The sequence below is a fragment of the Felis catus genome, chromosome B2, assembly GCF_018350175.1.
Source record: "Felis catus isolate Fca126 chromosome B2, F.catus_Fca126_mat1.0, whole genome shotgun sequence".
Lineage (NCBI taxonomy): Eukaryota > Metazoa > Chordata > Mammalia > Carnivora > Felidae > Felis > Felis catus.
Window position 1 is genome coordinate 52,485,430 of NC_058372.1, and position 23,620 is coordinate 52,509,049.

Genomic DNA, 23,620 nt, shown 5'->3' on the forward strand with positions numbered 1-23,620 from the left:
CACACCCCACATCATTCCATAAGGCCAGAATTACACTGCTATTAAAAGTAGACAAAGATATCACAAGAAAACTACAGACTAATATACTTAAGAATACAGAGTAGTATACTCAACAAAATACTAGCAAACCATACCCGATATGTAAAAAAGGTAATACAGGATGATGAAGCAGGATTTGAAAATCAATCAGTGTAATACTACATTAACAGAAGACAAAATCCACATGATCATTTCAGTAAATGCAACAAAGCATTTGACCGAAAAATACCCTTTCAAGATAAAAGCACTCAATCAACTAGGAAAAAAAATAGACTTCAATTTGATAAAAGGTATCTATAAAATCCTACAGCTAACATTATATCTTACAGTGAAAGACTGAATATTCCCCTGCTAAGATCAGGAACATGACAAGGATATCTGATCTTAGCAGTTCTATTTAATCTATTCAATATTGAATAGAACTATATTCTACCCAGGTCAGTTAGTCAAGAAATAATAATAATAATAATAAAAGTCATCAAGATTGAAAAGTAAGAAGTAAGCTCTCTTTCTTCATAGAGTACATGAACTTGTACATAGAAAATCCTAAAGAATCCACCTGCAAAAAATTAATAAACAAGTTCAGTAAGTTTTGAAAATAATAGATCAGTAAATAAAAATTAGTTTCATGTCTATAAACTAGTAAAGAACAACCTAAAACTGGAATTAACAAAATAATTCCACATAAAATAGCACCAAAAAAGTAAAACAGTTATAAATTTAATAGAATAAATGAATAATATATAAAAATATGCAGGATCATTTAAAAATTAAAGAAGGACTACATAAACTACATAAATGAAATGACATTCCATATTCATGGAATGGAATACTTAATATTGGTAAGATAGAAAAATTCTTCAAACCAATCCACGGATTCATCACAATCCCTATCATACACCCAGCTGCCTTGTGGATTTTTGTTAGTTTTTTTGTTTTTGCACAAATTGGCAAACTGTACTAAAATCAACGTGGAAATGAAAGAGACCAGGAATGGCCAAAATAATCTTCAAAAAGACAAAGTTGGAAAAGTCACCTTTCAATGTCCAATCTTATAAAACTTAAGTAATCAAGATAGTGTAGTATTTGCATACAGATAGTCATATAGGTCAGTGAAATAGAATTCAAAGTCTGCAAAAAACCTTATGTATTTTGTTTTGTTTTAATATGAAATTTATTGTCAAATTGGTTTCCATACAACACCCAGTGCTCATCCCAACAGGGGCCCTCCTCAATGCCCATCACCCACCCTCCCCTCCCTCCCACCCTCCATCAACCCTCAGTTTATTCTCAGTTTTTAAGAGTCTCTTATGGTTTGGCTCTCTCCCTCTCTAACTTTTTTTTTTTCCCTTCCCCTCCCCCATGGTGTTCTGTTAAGTTTCTCAGTTTCTACATAAGAGTGAAAACATATGGTATCTGTCTTTCTCTGTATGACTTATTTCACTTAGCAGCACACTCTCCAGTTCCATCCACGTTGCTATAAAGGGCCATATTTTGTTCTTTCTCATTGCCCTGTAGTACTCCATTGTGTATATAAACCACAATTTCTTTATCCATTCATCAGTTGATGGACATTTAGGCTCTTTCCATAATTTGGCTATTGTTGAAAGTGCTGCTACAAACATTGGGGTACAAGTGCCCCTATGCATCAGTACCCCTGTATCCCTTGGGTAAGTTCCTAGCAGTGCTATTGCTGGGTCATAGGGTAGGTCTATTTTTAATTTTTTGAGGAACCTCCACACTGTTTTCCAGAGCGACTGCACCAGTTTGCATTCCCACCAACAGTGCAAGAGGGTTCCCATTTCTCCACATCCTCTACAGCATCTATAGTCTCCTGATTTGTTCATTTTAGCCAGTCTGACTGGCATGAGGTGAGATCTCAGTGTGGTTTTGATTTGTATTTCCCTGATGAGGAGTGACATTGAGCATCTTTTCATATGCCTGTTGGCCATCTGGATGTCTTTAGAGAAGTGTCTATTCATGTCTTTTGCCCATTTCTTCACTGGATTATCTGTTTTTTGGGTGTGGAGTTTGGTGAATTCTTTATAGGTTTTGGACACTAGCCTTTGGTCCAATATGTCATTTGCAAATATCTTTTCCAATTCTGTCGGTTGCCTTTTAGTTTTGTTGATGGTTTCCTTTTCAGTGCAGAAGCTTTTTATCTTGATGAGGTCCCAATAGTTCATTTTTGCTTTTAATTCCCTTGCCTTTGGAGATGTGCCAAGTAAGAAATTGCTGCAGCTGACGTCAGAGAGGTTTTTTCCTGCTTTCACCTCTAGGGTTTTGATGGTTTCCTGTCTCACATTCAGGTCGTTTATCCATTTTGAGTTTATTTTTGTGAATGATGTAAGAAAGTGGTCTAGTTTCATTCTTCTGCATGTTGTTCTCCAGTTCTCCCAGCACCACTTGTTACAGAGACTGCCTTCTTTCCATTGGATATTCTTTTCTGCTTTGTCAAAGATTAGTTGGCCATACTTTTGTGGGTCCAATTCTGTAGTTGTATTCTATTCCATTGGTCTATGTGTCTATTTTTGTGCCAATACCATGCTGTCTTGATGATTACAGCTTTGTAGTAGAGGCTAAAGTCTGGGATTGTGATGCCTCCCTCTTTGGTCTTCTTCTTCAAAATTACTTTGACTATTCGGGGCCTTTTGTGGTTCCATATGAATTTTAGGATAGCTTGTTCTAGCTTCGAGAAGAATGCTGGTGCAATTTTGACTGAAAAAACCCTTATGTTTATGGTTAATTAATTATTAACAAAAGTGTCTCACAATTCAATGGGGAAAATCATAGTCTTGTCAGCAAATCCTGCTGGGGCGACTTTATATACTCAAAATAATGGAATTAACATCACCTTTCACCATATATAAAATTTAACTCAGAGTAGATTCTAGACTTAAATATGAGAGTTAATACAGATCTTCCTCAATGTACAGTGGGGTTACAACCCAATAAAGCCATCATAAGTTGAAAATAACCTAGGTCAAAAATTCATTTAATACACCTGACCTGTGTAAAATATCATCACTTAGCCTACCCTAATTTAAATGTGTGAAGAACACATATATTAACCTACATTTGGGCAAAATAATCTAACATAAAACCTATTCTATAGTAAAGTGTTGGCAGGCGCCGGGGTGGTTCAGTCAGTTAAGCACCCGACTCTTGATCTCAGCTCAGGTCATCATCTCACGGTTGGTGGGATGGAGACTTATGGGCTCTTAGCTAACAGAGTAGAACCTGCTTGGGATTCTCTCTCTCTCTCTCTCTCTCTGCCCTTAGCCTGCTGGCTCATGCAGACACGCTCTCTCTCAAAATAAATTGAAAAAAATAAAGTGTTGAATATTTCATGCATTTATTAAATACTGTACTGAAAGTAAAACACAGAATAGGTTTAAATGTAACAATTGTTTACCTTCATGACTGTATGGCTGACTGGGTGCTCACTGCCACTTCCTGGAATCACGAGAGAATATTTTACCACATATTAATAGCCCAGGGAAATATCAAATTTCAAATTTCAAAGAACAATTTCTACTGAATGTGTATTACTTTTGTACCATTATAAAGTTAAAAAAATCATAGGCCAAACCATTGTAAGTCAGGGGCCATCTCAAAATCTTAGAGGACAACACATTCATTATAAGACTGAGGTCAGGCATCATTATGACTTTGTTTTAGACTAATGATTTAAATTACGCCTAACCACAAGCAAAAAAATTTTAAAAATAGATAAACTGGATGCTATTGGAATAAAAACATTCGCACTTCAGAGTATACCATGAGGAGAGTGAAGAGGTGACCCACAGAATCGGAGAAAATGTTTGCAAATCAAATATATGATAAAAGACATATCAAAAATATATAAAGAACTCTTATGATTCAACAATAAAAAGAAATAACACATTAAAAGTGGGCAATGATTTTAATAACATTTTCTTCAAAGAAAATAAAGAAATGGCCAATAAGCACATCAAAAGATGCTCAACAATGTTAGTTATTAGGAAAATGCAAATCAAAGCCACAGTAAGAGATCTCTTCACACTCAATATGGTGGCTAAAATAATTTTTTTAAGATAACAATTATTGGTGAGAATGCAGAGAAATTAGTACTCTCATTATACGGCTGGTAAAAATGGAAACTGATGCAGCTACTTTGGAAAATGGTTTGGCCATTCCTCAAAATCTTAAAGGATTACCATGTGGTAGCAATTTAATCCCTAACTATATACCCAAGAGAATTGAAAACATGTCCACATAAAAACTTATACATTGTTGTGCATAGCAACAGCATCAATAGCAGTCCAAAAGTGGAAACAAATCAATGTCCATCAATGGATGAATTAATAAACTAATTGTGGTATAGGTGTACAATAGAATATTATTTAGCTATAAAAAATAATGAAATATTGAAATACTACAATATGGGTGAATCTTGAAATTATTATTAAGTGAAAATAGCCTGACCCAAAAAACTACATATTGTATGATTCTGTTTACATGAAATGTAGAGAATAGGAAATTTTATAAAGCCAGAATGGTTTGTGTTTGCAGCGGGTAGTAGGATGGGGAGATAGGAAGTGACTGCTAAAGGGTTTGGAGTTTTATTTCACGGTGATGGAAATACTCTGGAAGTAGACAGTGATGGGGTGATAATTGCACAACTTTGCGAATACACTAAAACCTACTTAACTGTACCCCTTAAAAGGGAATTTATGACATATAAATTATGTCTCAATAAATACGTTAAAAAAAAACAAACAAAAAAACAAGAGTTTGTGAATTCGAGCTCCGTGTCAGGCAGGCTCTGTGCTGACAGCTCAGAGCCTGGAGCATGCTTCAGATTCTGTGTCTCCCCCCTCTCTCTGCCCCCACCCCCTGCTCACACTCTCTCTCTCTCTCTCTCTCTCTCTCTCTCTCAAAAATAAATAAACATTAAAAAATAAAAATAACAAAAAGGGATTTTTTTAAAAAAGTAACTAAAGATGGAGGGAATTCTTTTACGAATTCTTCTGCTCAACCTCTGGAGAAGGAAAAAAGGTTAAACACACAACTCAACATGTTGATGCAATGAGAATATGTAATGGGAATTATCCAAAGGTTGTTTGTGACTAAGATTTTAAGGTCCATAGAAGTATGGAAGCGTGAGAGGACCTATTCAGTGAAAACCATTTGTTGGATTCCAGGAAGGGAAGGGGAAGCCAGTTTCTACAAAGAGCTAATTGGGTGATGGAGTCATGTTGAGAGACAACACATCTGGGGATGGACAAAGGACAAGAGCCTTGAGTTCGAGGGTTGGGTGAATCAGGGACAACAATTATAGCTGCTGTTGTCTGTAGCAGGGTCATCTGTAGAATCTGCAAGTAGAGCTATTTATTGCAAGATTGAGAATGAAGTCAAGAGAGGGACAGATTCTTATGAGGAATTAGCATATACATCTAATCTCTAGAAAGGCTGTGCTTTGGGCAGCCTGGGTAGCTCAGTCAGTTAAGCTTTCAACTTCAGCTCATGTCATGATCTCATGGTTTGTGGGTTCGGGCCCTGCATTGGGCTATGTGGAGCCTGGAGCCTACTTCAGATTCTGTGCCTCCCTTCTCTGCCACTCCTCTGCTTGTTCTCTCTCTCTCTCTCTCTCTCAAAAATAAATAAACATTTAAAAATAAATAAAAGAGCTGTAGCAGGATTAAAAAAAAAAGTCATGGAGTTGTATGGAAAAAATGTCTGTGGGTCTTAGAGCCAAATCATTTTCAAATGGTAATGTAAAAAATAAGAAAAAGTTCCATTGTTTTTGCCAGACACACAGAGGAAGATAGAGATTATTGCTTTATATGAGATAGCATCTACCAAGCATCAGTTGTACTCTATTATGATAAAATGGGTAATGAGCTAAAGGATAGAGGAAAGGTAAAGAAGAGTGTCCTCCTGGAGTGGGCATTTTTAAGGACTCTCATCCTAACTCTCAGACTCTTCCAGATGTTAACTTAACCCTTTGCTCCTCCTGCTAGCTAAAATGCATGACATTTTTATTTGTTGACTCCTTTTTCTCACCACCTTCCACTCCCACTGATCTCTCAGCCCACTTTATTCTTATTCAAATCCTATCCCTCCACTGAAACATCTCTCAATGAAGCACCAATGATTTCCAAAAAACGTTTCCCTAAGGATTTCTTGCTTGAGCATTTGCCAGCATTGAGCGGTGTTGTTCGTGGCCTGTTTATGTACCACCATTTCATGGCCCTCCTCTCTGCCTTTTCCTTCTCTGCTTTGAGTAGTTATACTCCCTTTCCTGGCCATTAAGTGACTCTGTACTGGGTTCCTTCATAACTGCACAGCATTTCATAAACATTTTGCAAATCTGTGTTTCACCTTTCTGAAGAAAATTGCTGCTTTTTTGAATGGGATTGATTGCATTTAATCTATGGATGACTTGGAGGAAAATTGACATATTAATAACTTTAAGTTCCAATTCATTGACATGGTATATCTCCCCATTTATTTGTCTTTTTTGATAGCTCTTAACAACTTATATAATCTTATGTATACATATTTTGTCCATGTATTGTTAAAGAATAAGATTACTTGTTCTTTCCATTGAAACTCACGTTATTTTGTAATCGAATTTTCCAGTTGTTTATTACTGGTTTATAGAAGTTCTTTTAGGTTTCCCAGACCTAATTCTAATGTTTAGGGTGTGGTGTTCTGGTACACACAACACCAATGTCAGCAATTCTGACACTATCTACTTGAAGATAGATTCCACGTGTTTTAGGGTTCAGTCCTACAAGACTGCTCTCCCACTTATCACTTTAATTTTTTTAAGTTTATTTATTTATTTTGAGAGACAGAAACTGAGTGAGCAGCAGCAGAGAGAGAGGGAGAGAGAGAATCCCAAGCAGGCTCCGTGCTGTCAGCATGGAGCCCAATGAGGGGCTTGAACCCACAAACCATGAGATCATGACCTGAGCCAAAACCAAGAGGCGGATGCTTAACTGACTGAGCCACCCAGGCACCTCTGCCCCACTTCCCACTTTAGGTGCCAGTCACAAGCCCCAGGCTGTGACCTGTGCTTCTGACTGACAGACCAACCACAGATTGGGGATTCCAATGACCTCCTCCTCAGATTGTTTTAATTTGCTAAAGTGGCTCATTTTTGAAACACTTGTGTTTACTAGTTTATTAAAGTATATGCTAAAGGATACAAATCAACAGGCAGATGAAGAGATACACAGGGTAAGGAGCTTCCAGGCTCCCTCCTGGTAAACCTCTCACCCCGCATCTCCTTACATTCACCAGCCGGGAAGCTCTCTGAAACCCATTGTCCTTTTGGGTTTTTATAGAGGTTTCATTATGTAGTCATGATTGAGTAAGTCATTGGCTTTGGCTGATTCAAACTCCAGCCCTCTTTCTTACCCAGAGGTCAGGGAGTGGGACTGAAAGTTACAACCCTTTAATGGTTGGTCCTCCTGGCAACTAGCTTTTGACTTTAGGTTCCCTTGTTTAAAACAAGATACCATCTCACCTTTATGGCACTGAAGTACTTACAGGAATGGTAGATGAAGATCTAGTATATTTTGGTCATCTGAATGATACAATGTGTGTGTGTGTGTATATATATATATATATATATATATATATATATATATATATATATATATATAATTTATAGATTTCTATAGTAAATCATATCAAAGAAATACAACTGATTGTTTTTTGATTTTGGATCCTGCATATTGCTAATTTCATGTAACAATTCTAGTGGAGTTTTGGAGATTCCCTAGGATTTACTTCGTAAGCAATAATGTCCTCAATAAAATCAATCTATATACCTTTTATATATTTTTCTTGTCTTCTTGTACTGGTTGGGACCTCCAGTATAATGTTGAGTAGAAGTAGTGAGAAAAGACTTATTACTGCTGTCAGCACAGAGGCTGCTTCAGATCCTCTGTCCCCTCTCTTTCTACCCCTCCCCACTTGTACTCTCTCTCTCTCTCAAAAAATACTTACAAAAATTTTAATGGTTTTTTAAAATTTATTTTTGAGAAGGAGAGAGACAGAGTATGAGTGAGGGAGGGGCAGAGAGAGAGGGAGGCACAGAATCAGAAGCAGGCTCCAGGCTCCAAGCCATCAGCAGAGTCCCACTTGGGGGGGCTTGAACCCATGAGCCATGAAATCATGACTGAGCTGAAGTCTGATGCTCAACTGAGCCACCCAGGAGCCCCATCAAAAATAAATATTTAAAAAAAAAAGCATTCATCTTTTTCCATTAGGTAAGAAGCCCTTTATCAGGTTGATTAGGTCTCTTTATATTACTAGTTTACAAGTTTACTGAGACTTGTATCATGAAAATGTGTTGAATTTTTCAAATGCTTTTCCTTTATTTTTTGAAATGTCATTTCTCTTATTCTGTTAATATGAAAATTACATTGATTAACCTTTGAATGTTTAATCAACACTGCATTGCTGGAATCAGTCTGATTTATTGAGTGAATTTTATTATCCTTTTTGTATATTGCTGAGTGCAATTTGATAATATATTTTCAGGAATTTTTCATCTCTACTCATGAGAGATATTTTGTCAACTGTTTTCTTTTGTTGTCATGTTTTTTACTTTTAGGATAACTGTGGTCTTATAAAATTAGTCAGAAAGTATAATTGTTTCTTTGAATTCAGAAAGAGTCTGAATCAGATTGGTAGTGTTTATTTTTACTGTTCAATCGAATTGATCGATCAGGAACAATGATCCTATCTGGGTCTGGAAGGTTTTTTTTTTTTTTTTTTTTTTTTGTAGCAAGGTTTGGAATTATAGTGTCAGTAATCTTTATTTTTTTAAAGGTATTTATCCATCTCATTTAAGATTGCAAATGTATTGGTTGTTCATAATATTCTCTATTCTTTTAATGTATGCCACGCATTTGCCTTTTCTTGTGACTTAATCCTAATCACAAATACTTTAAGAAAGGGCAGGGTTCAAGGTCCATCATTTACATGATATTTCCAATTCATAATTGTGATAATATCTCTTCCAGGATGTATTTTCATATCAAAGATGATTTTAAAGTTTATTGAAAATAATGGAATAAATGTGTGTGTGTGTGTGTGTGTGTGTGTGTGTGTGTGTCCAGGAACTTTCCACAGTCAGATGGTTGAGCCTTTCCTAAGATGGCAGGGGAAGACCTTCCTCCATGGACAGCCTACCAGGCTGGATTTCTCAATTGCCCTTTTGTATGATTATTTATTCCACGTAACTAGGCATAAAAATTTACTGACTTCCATAATACATTGTGTTGAAGCTTATAAATGGAAACGATGGGAAAAAAGGTAGACTCTGTAGTGAGACAGGACTGAATGCTAATTCTGACTTGTTAGATGGAGACATGGGTATTTTATTCAACCCATCTCAATGTCTGCTTGATCACGTATAAGTGGGATTTGGAATTATCTGCTTTTAGGAACGCATTAATGATTACTCAAGACGATACATAGTTTGTGATGCTCAGTTATTATAGGCATTTTCTAATATTGTTACGTGGACTTTCTCTAGACAGACGACTTATCAGTGGAGACATTTGCAGGTGTCCTCAAGATGAGTTCAGGATTAAACATCTTCTATCCTTATTCAGATCATCAGCTAACAGAGAGCATTATCACTGGTTTTGTTTGTTTTTAATTCTGATGGCAGAGACCATAGCCATTTTCCCTGTGGCAGTTTCTCTTTATGGGAAATATGTTTCTGACGGTTGAGGAAGTTATCAGCTGCAGGATATTGTTTCTTTCCTTCAGGGAAGCACTTAATAATAGAATTGCTAAAGTTTAAATGATCTCTAAGAGATCACTTAGAAAACAGTTCAAGATCATTTAGCAGACATTTATAGGGTTACTCATGCTAGAGTTTTTCTGGAACTTTCCAATATCCATTGCACTTTCTCCTCAATTATTTAAAAGAAAGACTGTTTAAAAAGAGACTCACAGAGGAGAAAGGATTCTCAGTGCCTACCCCCGCAACCAATAATATAGATAAGAAGATTTTTAGGACCACCACTGTGTGAAAAGGTCAAGTCTACATGACAGAACATACAGAGCCAGAAGAGAAATAATTTATCAAATGTATTTCTATTTAAGGGCAATTTTTCATTAACTTCATGTGTTTCTTTTTGAGAGGGAATAGTTATTGTTCAACAGAAGCTCTGTGTGGAAATCAAAAAATTTCAACTGTGTTGAAAACAGTAAAATTCTGCTTTCAACGATTATCTAACACACTTGGATCTTGTGATGTATAAAAACAGAGTCCATACGATGTCCATTCTGATAGAGCACAGGGACACATTGGTCTGTCTTGGCTTGCAGCACAGAGATAAAAGCAACAATTGAATAATCTTAACAGAACTAAGGTGACCGAAGAGTGAGTCTTTGTGAGAATGAGAACACGGCTATGGTGTGTTAGCGCATTTTCCTCTTAAAAAATTATGCATGCTGAATTTTATTGTTTTGCTCACTAAACCCTATCAATCTTCATGAGTTTGTAATTAAGAAAATATTATACTTGGAAGGACTCCCTGCCATTATCAAATAACTTTGAAAAGAAATGGAAAAGTACAAGTTGTATAATTATTGTTACAAATTCCAGCTATTTGAAATGTTAATATAAGACCACAAGGGATTCTCACTATTTTTGTGTGCATTTTAAAGAACCAGACTGGAGCATGAAATTGGTTTCAAGCAATTTCATAACAATACGTACTAAACAATGGAGAACAGTTTATTTTTTTCGTCCCTTCATTCAAGGTTTGCACTGGCCAAACCTGAAAAACAAAGTCTAATAAAAAGCACTAGGTAGTTAAGTCCTATCTGTCCATCTGACAGCAGATGGCAGTAGTGACACATGAAAAAAAGTCCATTCAGGTTTCTTTTGCAATTACCTGTTAGGTTTTCCCTGTCTTTACACTGAGGTATCTGAACAGAACTGGGAATTCCTAATAAGAGAATATGGTTGTCATCCTTTTACATCTCTTTTTTTTTGCCAGTTTTTATTTCTCTTGCATTTTAATTAAGACTTGTTTGCTGGTTTTGTTTTTAAGAGCAGTTTCAGGTTCACAGCAAAATTGTGTTGGAAGATACAGAGGTTTCTCTGCCTCCTACCTTCACTCATAAAGTACCTCCCTGTTATCCATATCCCTCATTTAAGTGATATATATATATATATATATATATATATATATATATATATATGTATATATATATATATATATATATATATATATATATATATATATATAAAACAACTGATAAACCTACACTGATCTACTAAACCCAAAGTCCAGAATTTACCTAAGAGTTCACCTTTGATATTGTACATTCTATGGGTTTGGACTGTGTATCCAAATACATTGTATAATGTATATTGTATAATGACATGTATCCATCATTATGGCATCATATAGAGTATTTTTACTGCTCCAAGAATCCTCTGTTCTCTGCTTAGTAACCCCCCATCCCACCCCACCTCCAGCCCCTGGGAACCATTGATCTTTTTGCTGTCTCTCTGATTTTACCATTTCTAAGATGTCGTATAGTTGTAGCCTTTTCAGATTGGATTCTTTTACTTAGTAATACGCAATTAAGTTCCCTATGATTTTTCATGGCTTAATATCTCACTTCTTTTTAGCCCTGAATGATATTCCATTATCTGGATATACAACTTCTCTGTTTATAAAGAGATAGCTTTTCCATTTGAGCTCTCTTTAGACCTTAATAAAAATGGGATGTTTCAGGGGCATCTGAGTGGCTCAGTCTGTTAAGTGTCCGGCATGGGCTCAGATCGTGATCTCACAGTCTGTGGGTATGGAACCCGTGTCGGACTGTAGGCTGACAGCTCAGAGCCTAGAGCCTGCTTCCCATTCTGTCTCCCTCTCTCTGCCATTCACCACCTCCTCCCCTTTCTCTCTCTCAAAAATAAACATTAAAAATTTATTTTTAAAAATGGGATGTTTCAATTTTCTTTTCCACCACAAATCCTATTTGACACTCCACTGTATTACTCAAGAACATACTCAACTCAGCAAACATTCTGGGGGAAACAGGCCTTTAACCCCCCTGGATCACAGGCATCCAGAATACTCTCCTTCTTATATCTTTGGGTTACTTCTCCAAAGTGGAACATCCCTGAGTCAGATGGCAATAAAGAGTTTTTGCTCCTTTCAGATCCCTGGAACATCATCTGTAGTTCAGAGAAAATGGAAGCCCCTGCAGCCTACTTCACAGCCTCGAGGGTCGGGACAGCAGACCAAGTCCAGGATTAGTGCTGTGGCCGCTGAAATAAAGCAGATCCGAGCCAGACGGAAAACAGCCCGGATGCTAATGGTTGTGCTTTTGGTGTTTGCAATTTGCTATCTACCGATTAGCATCCTCAACGTGCTAAAGAGGTAAAGTTCACCCATTATTTCAAAACAAAGTGGCTGTCATTTCTTGGTTCTTAATTAAGTTCTTTTTTTTTCTTTCCTCTTAAGCCAGAGAAAAATCTAAGCCCTTTGCCTAGATAGTTGTCAGGCCAGATAACTGAATGTGTTGTGACTATCAGGTAAGGCAGACAGCCTTTTTAGTATGCTCAGACTCTATAAGCTCTTGTCCATGGAAATTCTCTGTTGAGTGGCAGACATAAAACAGGGGTTCCCCTGACCTCTTTGAGCTAATTGCTGAGCCTTAGATGCAAAAAAAGTTCTAATGCAAAAAACAAAACAAAACAAAACAAACAAAAGAAACAAAACAAAACCAAAAAAAAAAAAAAGCAACAACAACCAATATTGACAGCTTGGAGTTCTTTTTTGATCAGAACAAATGGGCTTTCCAGAACTTGGTTCTCATACGTAGGGAATTATGACAGGATTCTATCGAAAAGATAAAAGGAGATAAGAATGTTTTGTTAGCATCCTAATTATACTTAAAAGTGCATTTGTGAGCACCCACAAAAAAATGGAATCAGGACTCATACTGTGTTTTAAATGTTTAAATGAAGAAAAAAAAAAGAAAGAAAATGTATTTGCTGAAGTCACTGAATTAAGCTCAAGGTGACTATTAATAAAAACACACAACTTTTCAGCGAGAGAAAGTATGTTATTTGTTAGGCCGCAGATACACTGTTAAGTGAAAACAATTGACCAACATGAACAGCCAGTACAGGGGCCATGGTACACATGAACTTCACAGCCAGCCAACTTTATTGGGAATTATCATAACTGTTGCAAACGGACTGGCCCCAAGGTAATAGTAATTTTGTTTATAATAGGCTTCGAACTTAAACTGGGGTCGCTCCTCTCAGTTTTCCCTGATTCAGAGTCCATATCATATTCCTCACAGCTGGAGACTCTGGAGAACGGCAACTTTGGCTGGAGTCACACACACTGAAGGTGGTAGAGCCAGCTGCAGAAATTTCTCATTCTCCTTGGCCCTTGTTTTTAAGGGCTTAATAACTTTTTCGATGGAAAGTGAACTTTTTGCTCAGTAATACTATTTAGTATAGATGCAGCCTTAAGGCGTAAGCTTTTTGGTAGCATGGAACGTATACTGACTCATGAGAAGACAAAAGCAACTTTGCCTTCCATAGCTTTTCATAATGCCTCTCTTACTTTTCTTGACCACAGAAATCCCAAACAAATTTATTCTGATCTCTGGATAGATGATCTTTTCTATTCCTAAGAGCTTTATAAACACGATATGCTACTGAATGATTTTCTCCTTTTTAAAAAAATTTTTTTTGGACTTTGTCGACTGTCTAAATTCGATGAAAATGGCATTTACTGCTCTCTGGATTGCTTGTTTGGATTTCCTGAATCTTAGCATCTGTACCTGTCTTTTAGCTAGTTCCAAATATCTACTTGTCTGTCATATTTTTTTTCTTATTTTTCTACCTTTAACATCTCCCTTTCCAAGGAAAAATGGCTAAGAAGAAAGTCTATGTAAAATTTAAAATATTTTTGATTTTTTGAGCATTCTTCTCTTTTCTATAAAATTTGAAAAAAAAAAAAAAAAACCAAACACTTCAAGTAACCCTGAAGATTGTTTTCCTCTTTACTACACACATTTTCTTCAAATGCTTATCTCTTTGTTTGTTCTCGTGAGATCATGCTTGTGTTTTCTTTCTCTCACCAATGAATTTCTAAATCCTTTTTCCTGGAAACAATTTTTGCCCAACTAGTCGAAACCTGCTTCTTTAAAGTAGTTCTAGTTTGTCTAGGATTTCAAAGATATATTATGGTAGAGGGTCATAACAGACCATTAATTCCATAACAGACCATTAATTGTCCATGTTATTTCACTCCATATTGTATTTTTGTAAAACTCGAGTACTCCACAGCACATCACTTTATTGCAGAAAGGCATTTCTATCATGGGCACCATCATGTGTAATCAAATTACACAATCAATGATGGAGTCTCTGGCAGGGAATGAATTATCTTCAGCCTATAAAATTAATTATTGGGTAGTTACAAGTTACCTACTGTTGGCTAGTGAATACAATTTGATAGATGAGATATTTCTGAATATGAAACAAATCTTAAGAATGATGTTTAAGGATAAAATAAATATTTTTCAGAGTTTAAAATAATGAAGATTTTTCTTTTTCTTTTTTTTTTTTACTTATTTTGACAGAGAGAAAGAGAGAGAGAGAGAGAGAGAGAGAGAGAGAGAGAGAGAATCCCAAGCAGGCTCAGCACTGTTACTGCAGAGCCAGATAAGGGGCTCAAACTCACGAACTGTGAAATCATGACCTGAGCCGAGATCAAGAGATGTTCAACTGACTGAGCCACCTGGCACCCCCCAGAGTTTAAAATAATAAATAAAACACTAAAACTCATGAATTTTAAGAAGTTACCAGAATTTTGCCTATTGAAAACTAGTTCCTCTCTGGCCATAATGAATTCCCAGAAGACAAATTTCAACAAGGCTGGGGAGATTGTAGTTGAAAAATGGTGAAACTTTGATCAGTGCACAAATGTAGAAAGGAAGAAGTACTCAGAGACTACAGTTTAGGAGTGCTTTTTAAATGATGCCTCAAATGGAATATTAGCAAACATTGATCAATTGTATTTAGAAACAATATGAAAGAAGGAACATAGATATATATTTGACTTCTGTATACTTACCCACCAGAAAGAGTATTGCATTACTATCTATGGGAGAGAAAGATCCTTCTCTGATCCGACTTGGCTTTTGATTTACTAATTGTGCCATGGAGATTTTGTTCAGGTTCTGAGGTTTTTCTAAACTCACGATGGTAGCATAAACCAATGCCCACTGCAGAGGAGAACAGGGGTTAAGCAGCTTCTATCAAGGGCTATGTTCACACTTGAATTTCATTATTTGAAAGGTACTTTTCAAAATCACATTGGATTTTCTGTCACTGTTTTTTGGTGTGGTTTGTTTTTCCTACAGAGTATTTGGGATGTTTACCCACACAGAAGACAGAGAGACTGTATATGCCTGGTTTACATTTTCACACTGGCTTGTATATGCCAATAGTGCTGCGAACCCAATTATTTACAATTTTCTCAGTGGTGAGTTTTCAACTGTTTCTTCCATGCAAACCACAATTCTAACCAAGGGCAAGGGATCAATGACCAGCAGGGTGTTGAACACTCTTGAAATGTGTAAAGAGCTTAAGTGCCATATAATGAGAATTTTTTTCCCCCGATGTAATTTGTCTTGAGTTTTTCTTCCCCTTATGAGAAGGAGCACGTCTTACCTAACTCATCAGAGGAAATCACGTAAGCAATTTTCCCCATAAAATTTAAAAGAAATGTTGAAATAGGAAAGTGAAAATTGTAAGAACTGAATAACACAGAATCTTGCTTGCCATACATTGAACTTATGATTTACCAAAATGTAAAACAAATTTATCTGAAAGTAAAACAGGCTTGCTATACTATTTCCTTTGACAACACTGAGATTGCCTAATTGAGGTTGAATTAGAACCCTTCCACTTTTAAGTAGGTTTCTGTATTTGCATTTCTCTTATCAGTAACATCTCTTGGGTTCATCTCAAGATTTCTCAATGACCACCAAAAAATGATATTACTCCTAAATAACGCACAAACTAAATCACACATGCACACACACACACACCCCCACACACACATCTGTAACTGATTTAATCTGTCTCTGTTTATGGAACCAACATAATTATAAAAATCAATTAACTAATTGTTTTATTTACAAGCATTTTTCCTGGCTGACTTCTAAAACTGTGTTTTAATTAGTTACATCTTTACACTGTCTTCTTCTCTATCCAGTTGGTTATTTCTTTCTCATTGCTATCCCTAAATATATGATCACTTTATGTGGAAGAAAAAGCAATTCATTTTATGACATACTTAATAAAAAATGTGTATTTTCCAACTTCATCTTTAGCCTTGTGGGTTGTATGGGTTATTAAAAAAAAGACAATCAATTAGATTTTTTTCAGCAACTTTTCTTGTTGTTTTTTTCTTGATCATGGCATATACCGTATATAAACCTGCTTTATTTCATCTTTCAGAGAATCAGGTGGTGTATATGTGAGCTTTATTTTGTATTCGGTTGTCCCTTTTCATGCTTTCCCCTGCTACATCCAACCCCCGTCTCTAAAATAAAGATGGCATTAGGTCTTAGATAACCAGATACAACTCACTGCTCATGTGCTGTGTTTGAAGAGCTAAGGGGCCACGTGGAGCTCTGTCTTGGAAAGCAGTGAAGAAGCCACTGCCTTGAGGTTAGGAAATGACTAAGGGCCTGACCCTTGCACTAAGCAGATAAAACCCACTAAGAGGTTGTAAGGAGAAGTATTTGAAGACAAGGCCACAGAACCAAGTCAAAGTCAGAGGGTTGAGTGAGGCAGGGGAGGTGCTGATAACCACTGGGGACTTGGCTGGTGCTTCCTATTTTGCTACACCCTTGAACCTTCCCTTCTTGTGTTGTCACTCAATCGCCCAGTTTGGTAATTGAGGCTCAGAGAGAACACTGATGACTCCCAGTGCTGTTCATTTTTCCTTTAAAAAGATGATTATTTCATTTTCATACTTCTCCAGTTTCATGTCAGTAATTTAAAGGCAAGAAATAACTTCCTTCAGTTTTTTGTTCTGCTTTATGCCGAATTATAAAGCTTTAGAAATTTTCTACGTATTTTAAGAATTTTTTTATAGATTCTTTGTTGAACTCAGTGTGCCAGTAGAACAGTTTCTTCAGAGGACAATGAAGGGATAATTTCTGTATAGTCATGGCTGTATATAATACAGCTTTCATCATTTTTGAAGTTATTAAATAACTCTGGACATCCTAGTAATGATCACTTTTATTATAGTTAATCTAAATAACCCCCACTCACAAATACAGAAGGTTTAACCCTGAAGGAATAAATCAAACTCCAAGCATCACACATGAAAAGCAGTTACATTATTTTAGGGAAATACCTTATTGTTTCAGGAGTCTACCCAGCTTCTAATAACACAATTTCCTCTTCCTATTTCCCACTTTTCCCAAAATGTTGCACCTCATTGTTAGTTTGCCTCAAGGCAGCAGCTTATTTGTACCCTACTCATGGATTTGTTGAAACATGTTTATGCTTACTTCTTTTCCTTTCATTCTCCCCGATTTGGCAGGAAAGTTTCGAGAGGAATTTAAAGCTGCATTTTCTTGCTGTTGCCTTGGAGTTCACCATCGCCAGGAGGACCGGCTCACCCGGGGCCGGACCAGCACAGAGAGCCGGAAGTCTTTGACCACCCAGATCAGCAACTTTGACAACATATCAAAACTCTCCGAGCAAGTTGTCCTCACCAGCATAAGCACACTCCCAACAGCCAATGGAGCGGGGCCACTTCAAAACTGGTAGAATCTTCTTTCATATGACAGGGATATCTGAGTAAAACTATTCTTTTTTAAAAATGTCTGTACACACAGATTTTATTATCCCAACGATCTGAAGCTAAAATTACTTTGTGGCTCTTTCTTTCTTTCTTTCTTTCTTTCTTTCTTTCTTTCTTTCTTTCTTTCTTTCATTTTCATCTATTGCTCTTTGGAAATAAAAAACAAAGTCAGTTTAAAATAATTTCTCCACTTTTGATTTAAACATGGTAGAAGTCTGACCTTCAACTGAATTTATTTCAGGCTATTTCAGTTTTAGTTTCATGTATTATGATTTATGTCAATTAAATGTTTGAATATTTTTAATTCTAATTGTTATTTTAATCTCTCACCTTCAGATCGATTGCAAAAAATTACCAAAAGTTATCCAATGATTTTCTTTGGTTTACTAAAAGAAGTAGCAATTACTAACTCTGCATTAACAACAGACATGTTAGTTGATTTCATAGTTTTAAAAAAAATCACAAAAGACTCATTATGATGTGCCATCTGAGAGAATATTTATATACAAAATAGCATATTATATTAGATAACTCTCAAAAGCTATCTTTCAAAACTATCTAAAAATATATACTATTAAACTTTATTTTCCATGAATCTTATCACCCATTTACACACTTTTCTCAGGTCTGTAACCTTACCATTGCTAACGTTTGTCATCTCAACATATGGCCAGTAAGACTGTATTAAAATAACAATTTTGGAGTAACTACAGATACATAATGATCTCCGTATCTAAGAAAAGACTTCAGCATTTGAGAATCAGATAGGATTCTTCTAACCAATGAAAATGATATAGTTGGCCTTGCAGGATTAGATTAAGAATACAATTTACAAAGGAAAGGGGTAGAGGCTACCAAGCCACAGCTGGGTCCCATATGGGAGAGTTACTACTGCCATGGAGATTCCTTGGTAAATATTTGCATTTATTTACATTTCATAAACACTTATCAAATATTTATGGAAGTGCACCCACTGTGCTAGGTGCTAGGGAATGAGGTAGGGGTGGATGTACACGTGCCTTCAAAATTGCTCTAGGTTACTGAGGGGGACATGCTGATAGAGTTTGCAGGGCAGCCAACTTCTCTGGGGGACAGATTTGAACATGGGTGGAGCAGCGGAGCAACCCACGTGGGACATAAACAGTAGAGTTGCGCTGTTTCCCATTCATTCAGTGACACAGTCTATGTCTGCAGACTCCATGTAGACCAACAGGTGGACAGAATATAAGTGCTGGCTCTTAGCTGGCACCCAAATGAGGAGCCGCCCAGCATATTTTGTACAAATGTGAGATCTGCAATTCAAAGCACTGGATATTTTAAACTTGTCCCTCTTCAAAATCTCTCTCATTCAAATATTCACTTTAAAATTGAATTAAAAGTAAAAGATATTCATGAAAGCTGCTCTTCTCCTCATGTGATAGCAGCAGGTGTCCTTATTTTACTGAAATACAAGATGTGGAGAACAATATTTAAGAAAGATTTTTCTAGAAGGTAACAAATAATCTTGTTCATCTCTATTTCCCAACTCATCGCTTTCTGAAAGAAGTAACACAGCCAGATTATCCACAAGTTGTTTTACTGTTTTAGAATGTGTGACGACCGTGTGCTTTTTGCTGCTCAAAGCCAAAACGACTCTCACGTACAAGGTTTATTGAAATTCACTTGTTAATTATGAGAAAGATATCAACAAAAGCGAAATGTTATAACTCTCTCCTTTCTTCCCTTTGTACATTGGAGAACTTTCTTAATTATGCTGCATGAAAGGAGGGTTGTAATTTTCAGATTGTCATAGGAGCTAGCATTTTAAATAGTTTGAGGGTACTTCAAGTAATACTGATAATATGCCTTAATGCCTAAGTAGTGTCTCAGAATAAGAGCTAAGTTATTTAGATTGTAATATATCTAGTTTATCATTTAAGAAAGAGAGGGATTGGGAGAGGGAGAGCAAGCCAGAGGGAGTGGGAAATGGAGAAAGAAAGAGGCTCAGAGAAGCAGCAGTTGTATGATCGCCTATTAAGGACAAACTCAGAAGTCAAGATTCCTTTGCTGTAAATCAGTGATTCTCAAAATGTGGTTTCTGAACCATCAACATCAGCATCACCTAAGAACTTACTAGGCATGCACATTTCCACCCTATCTCAGATCTGCTGAATCAGAAACTTTGGAGGTGGCAGCCAGAAATCCGCGTGTTAACAAGCCCTACAGGTGATTCTGAAACACCTTAACATTTGAGAACCACTGCTCCAATTCCCACCTGACACCTGCTAAATAGCCCACATGAAGTATTTTACTGCACAGCTGTCTACAACGGGCACGATCGTCATCACTACTGTCAGCCTGGCCAAAGGTCTGAAAGAAGAGGTTGAGTATCAATGATGAATGTCACTCACTGTCATCCTACTCAAAGAAATAGTGGTTTACAAAACAGTGGCCTCTGTGTTATAAGCGCAGGGTCAAAGAAGGCTGGTTTTAAAGCACTTGTGTACTTTATGGATACCTGGATGACTTGAGTTCCTAACTAAAACTTTTTAAATCTCCACCGTCACTTACGCTTACTAAAGGCTGTTTTGTGGAAGCAGACAGTTTCTAAGAATGATCATTGCCTGGAAGGAAAACAAGCAAAAAACCACCAGTACCTACCAGAAACCGTGGTAATGGAGTAGCTGACTGTGCAGGTTGCTTCCAATGTGTTGATACAGGAATCCTTCTAAGAGGTCTGGATTTAGAGTGGTTACCTTACTAGGACAAATGGTAAAGAAAGAGGTGTTCCCCAAACCTGCCAATTTTATGGAACAAAGGGTCAACTACTCACCTCATTATGTGCTAAATAACACAAATGAGAGACTTCTTATGAAAAGAATGTGTTGCAACTGTTTTATGCTATACATAGACTATCGCTCTTTTTTGCTATGTTTCAAGATTTAATGTAAAATGTCATTAGTGTTACTGAAATTTTGTTATCAACAAGGATGTGATGATTTTGTCTAGCACAGAATGCATTTGAACTTCATTATTTCTGAATTTCTACAAACCCATGATATTTGATATTTGAATTCGTTCATTCTTGGGAAAGGACAGCTCCCAGTTTCTGAGGAAAATGATGTATATTCTCCAAGTCTTAGACTGTTTCTTGGATATTAAATGTTACAAACTATTGATGAGTTAATTGCAAAAGTGTTAGGCATAATGATATTGAATTTCACTCCCAGTGTCCATTATTTTAGCAAAGATACAGCTAAATATGCTTATAAAATGTAGCCTGAATATACATAAGCCTGAAATATCAGAATGACAAACACCCAAACATGCTTGTGGACACAGATTGTGAGGAGGGCTATCATTGTTTTAATACCAGTGTAATAATAATAAAATCTTTCACACTTGATATAAATCACAATCATAATCAACTGCATTTCAAAACAAATCTGGTTAGTCATTGCAATTTAGAAAGTTTTTCAATTCCAGTTAATTTTACAACAACTTTTCTACTTTCTACAAGTTGCAAGTCAAAAAAAAAAGGAAATTCCATTAGTTATGTACAATTAGTTTTCAAATGGCATGAAGCAAAATAATTGACTTTTTAGAGATAATATGTAAACAAAAAATATTGTTGAAGCCTATTCTACTACTTTATGTACCTCAGAAAATGAAGTGCAAAGGCATGGAAAACACTGTTATCTTCCCAAATTCAAAGAGGATTGTTTTCTAGAATACTGCTGCAATTAAAGTGGGAGCAAAAAAAACTCCCTCCCATTTGCCACGTATTTCTATTCTCTTAAATTTTCTTTCTCAGCTTTGGGGTTAGAATGTCTTTGAAGTTTTTCATGAAATGTATTTCTATAACTGTTGTATCCCATGTGTGTGAAATCATGTCACTTGTTTAACAATTATCTTATACATTTAAAGTTCTTTATGTCTGATTTACTGTGTCTTCATGAAGAAATTTCTTATCAAATCCATTGAGATTACATACCAACTATGAAAGATGCTCACTATGCAGTTTTTCTTAAATTTTTTTTTGATGTTTATTTTTGAGAGAGACAGAGACAGAGACAGAGACAGAATGTGAGCAAGGGAGGAGGGGCAGAGAGAGAGGAAGACACAGAATTCGAAGCAGGCTCCAGGCTCCGAGCTGTCAGCACAGAGCTCAACACGGGGCTTGAACTCATGAACTGTGAGATCATGACCATGACCGCTTAACCAACTGAGCCATCCAGGTGCCCCTCATTATGCAGTTTTTCAGTAAAAACTATATTGAGAGTTGTATAATCACATTCACACTGACCTCTCTATTGTATGAAAAATCTTGTTGTCGGTTGGATATGCTGGATATTCACTCATAACTAGTGTCAAATCTTTGCAGTTAAGGATTAAATTAAGCCCTCTGGTGCAGTGCTTAATGATCCAAATATTTTTCCCAATAAGTTTACATAACCGGGGATAATCATGATAGAAAAGGTGTTTAATGTTGTTTTGGAGAGCAGGTACTAAAATAAGGATGGTTAAGATTCAAACAGAAATGTTTCATAAAAATTATTGAAAACTATTTACAAATATCATTAAATTTTGGAACTTTTATCAGAGTCAAGAGATTGAATCTTGTTTTGATTGAGAGAAAATGATGCCCTTGTGATTTTCAATTTATCATGAGACTAGTAAGTATGGCTTGCCCATCATTAAGAAATTTTTTTATTGGTCATTATATCTAGAACTTTTAGGGCTCTTTTAAGTTAGTGATACATTTTAAAATGTATATTTTCTGTTTTTCACTTCCTAAATGATTCTGATAGATGACAGAATCAACTGCCAAGGACTTTTATTTAAAAATCCGTTTCTACTCAGCACTGTTTATTCTAACCGGCATCGAAATGCAGCCGCGGTAAGTGGACAAGATAAGTCATTGGCTCCATCTAGGCACATGCGATTTGAGTATGAGGTGGTTTCTAAAGACCAAGTGAAACTCTCAGCGTAGAATCTCAAGACTAGTTACCTCAGGGGTAAGGGTGTTTTGCTTTGAGTAATCCGTTATTACAGCCTAGGTACTTGGCCACTCCTCTCAGAGTCAGCCCTGAAGAGAGGTTAACTCATCCCTGCTTTCGTCCAGGCCAGTGGCCATGAAGGGGAAATGGGTAACAGAGGAAAGTTTCTTGAAGCACCCCTTTGTTCTCCCTCTGCTTTTACTATTTCTTCGCTCCCCAGCTGTGGCCCTTATCCCAGCCTCCCCAAAGCTAAGCATGAGCACACCTCCCCCTACAGCCTGCCTTGCTCTACACAGTTCCCTGTCCTTTGTACCGCCCAGCCCCTGAGGTTCTTGGTATCTCTGGAGGTGAACCTTGGCAAATGGTTAAGTTCAGACCAAATGAAGCGGAGCACCAGGAAAAAGAAAAAAGAAATTGTGCTTTTATGTCCAAAAATTATACTTTTACATCCTCCCAAAGCAAGCCCTTTCTTTTCTTTCCAGAATATCTATGTTTCTCGGTGGCCTTTAGGAGCCGTGTCAGCTTCCACTGCCTAAGCTTGCTGCCTCAGCTTGGAAGGGAACCCAGCTTTGGAACACTCAGGCCAAGGGAAGGGCATGGCAGGTCACCAAGGATATATGCCTGAGGAGGCAGTGCTTGTGTCGTCTTTGGAAACAAGACATCTGTTTCATCCTTTGGCTTTTTATAAGTCCAGCTGCTATGCAATAGCAG

At 36.6% G+C, this 23,620-nt stretch overlaps 1 protein-coding gene across 3 annotated transcripts in view; it reads left to right on the forward strand.

The window, feature by feature from the left end:
- The window catches only part of HCRTR2 (hypocretin receptor 2), a 113,070-nt gene extending 91,220 nt beyond the window's left edge, over nucleotides 1–21,850 (forward strand). For 2 of the 3 annotated variants that reach the window (XM_003986250.5, XM_045057668.1), the window contains exons 5-7: nucleotides 12,238–12,458; nucleotides 15,466–15,587; nucleotides 17,667–21,850. In XM_003986250.5, coding sequence (XP_003986299.2) covers nucleotides 12,238–12,458; nucleotides 15,466–15,587; nucleotides 17,667–17,896 — 573 coding nt within the window. In that variant the 3' untranslated portion in view covers nucleotides 17,897–21,850. The remainder of the gene's footprint in view (nucleotides 1–12,237; nucleotides 12,459–15,465; nucleotides 15,588–17,666) is intronic. The other variant, XM_019830741.2, reaches the window with a different exon arrangement.
- The last annotated feature ends 1,770 nt before the right edge of the window (nucleotides 21,851–23,620 follow it).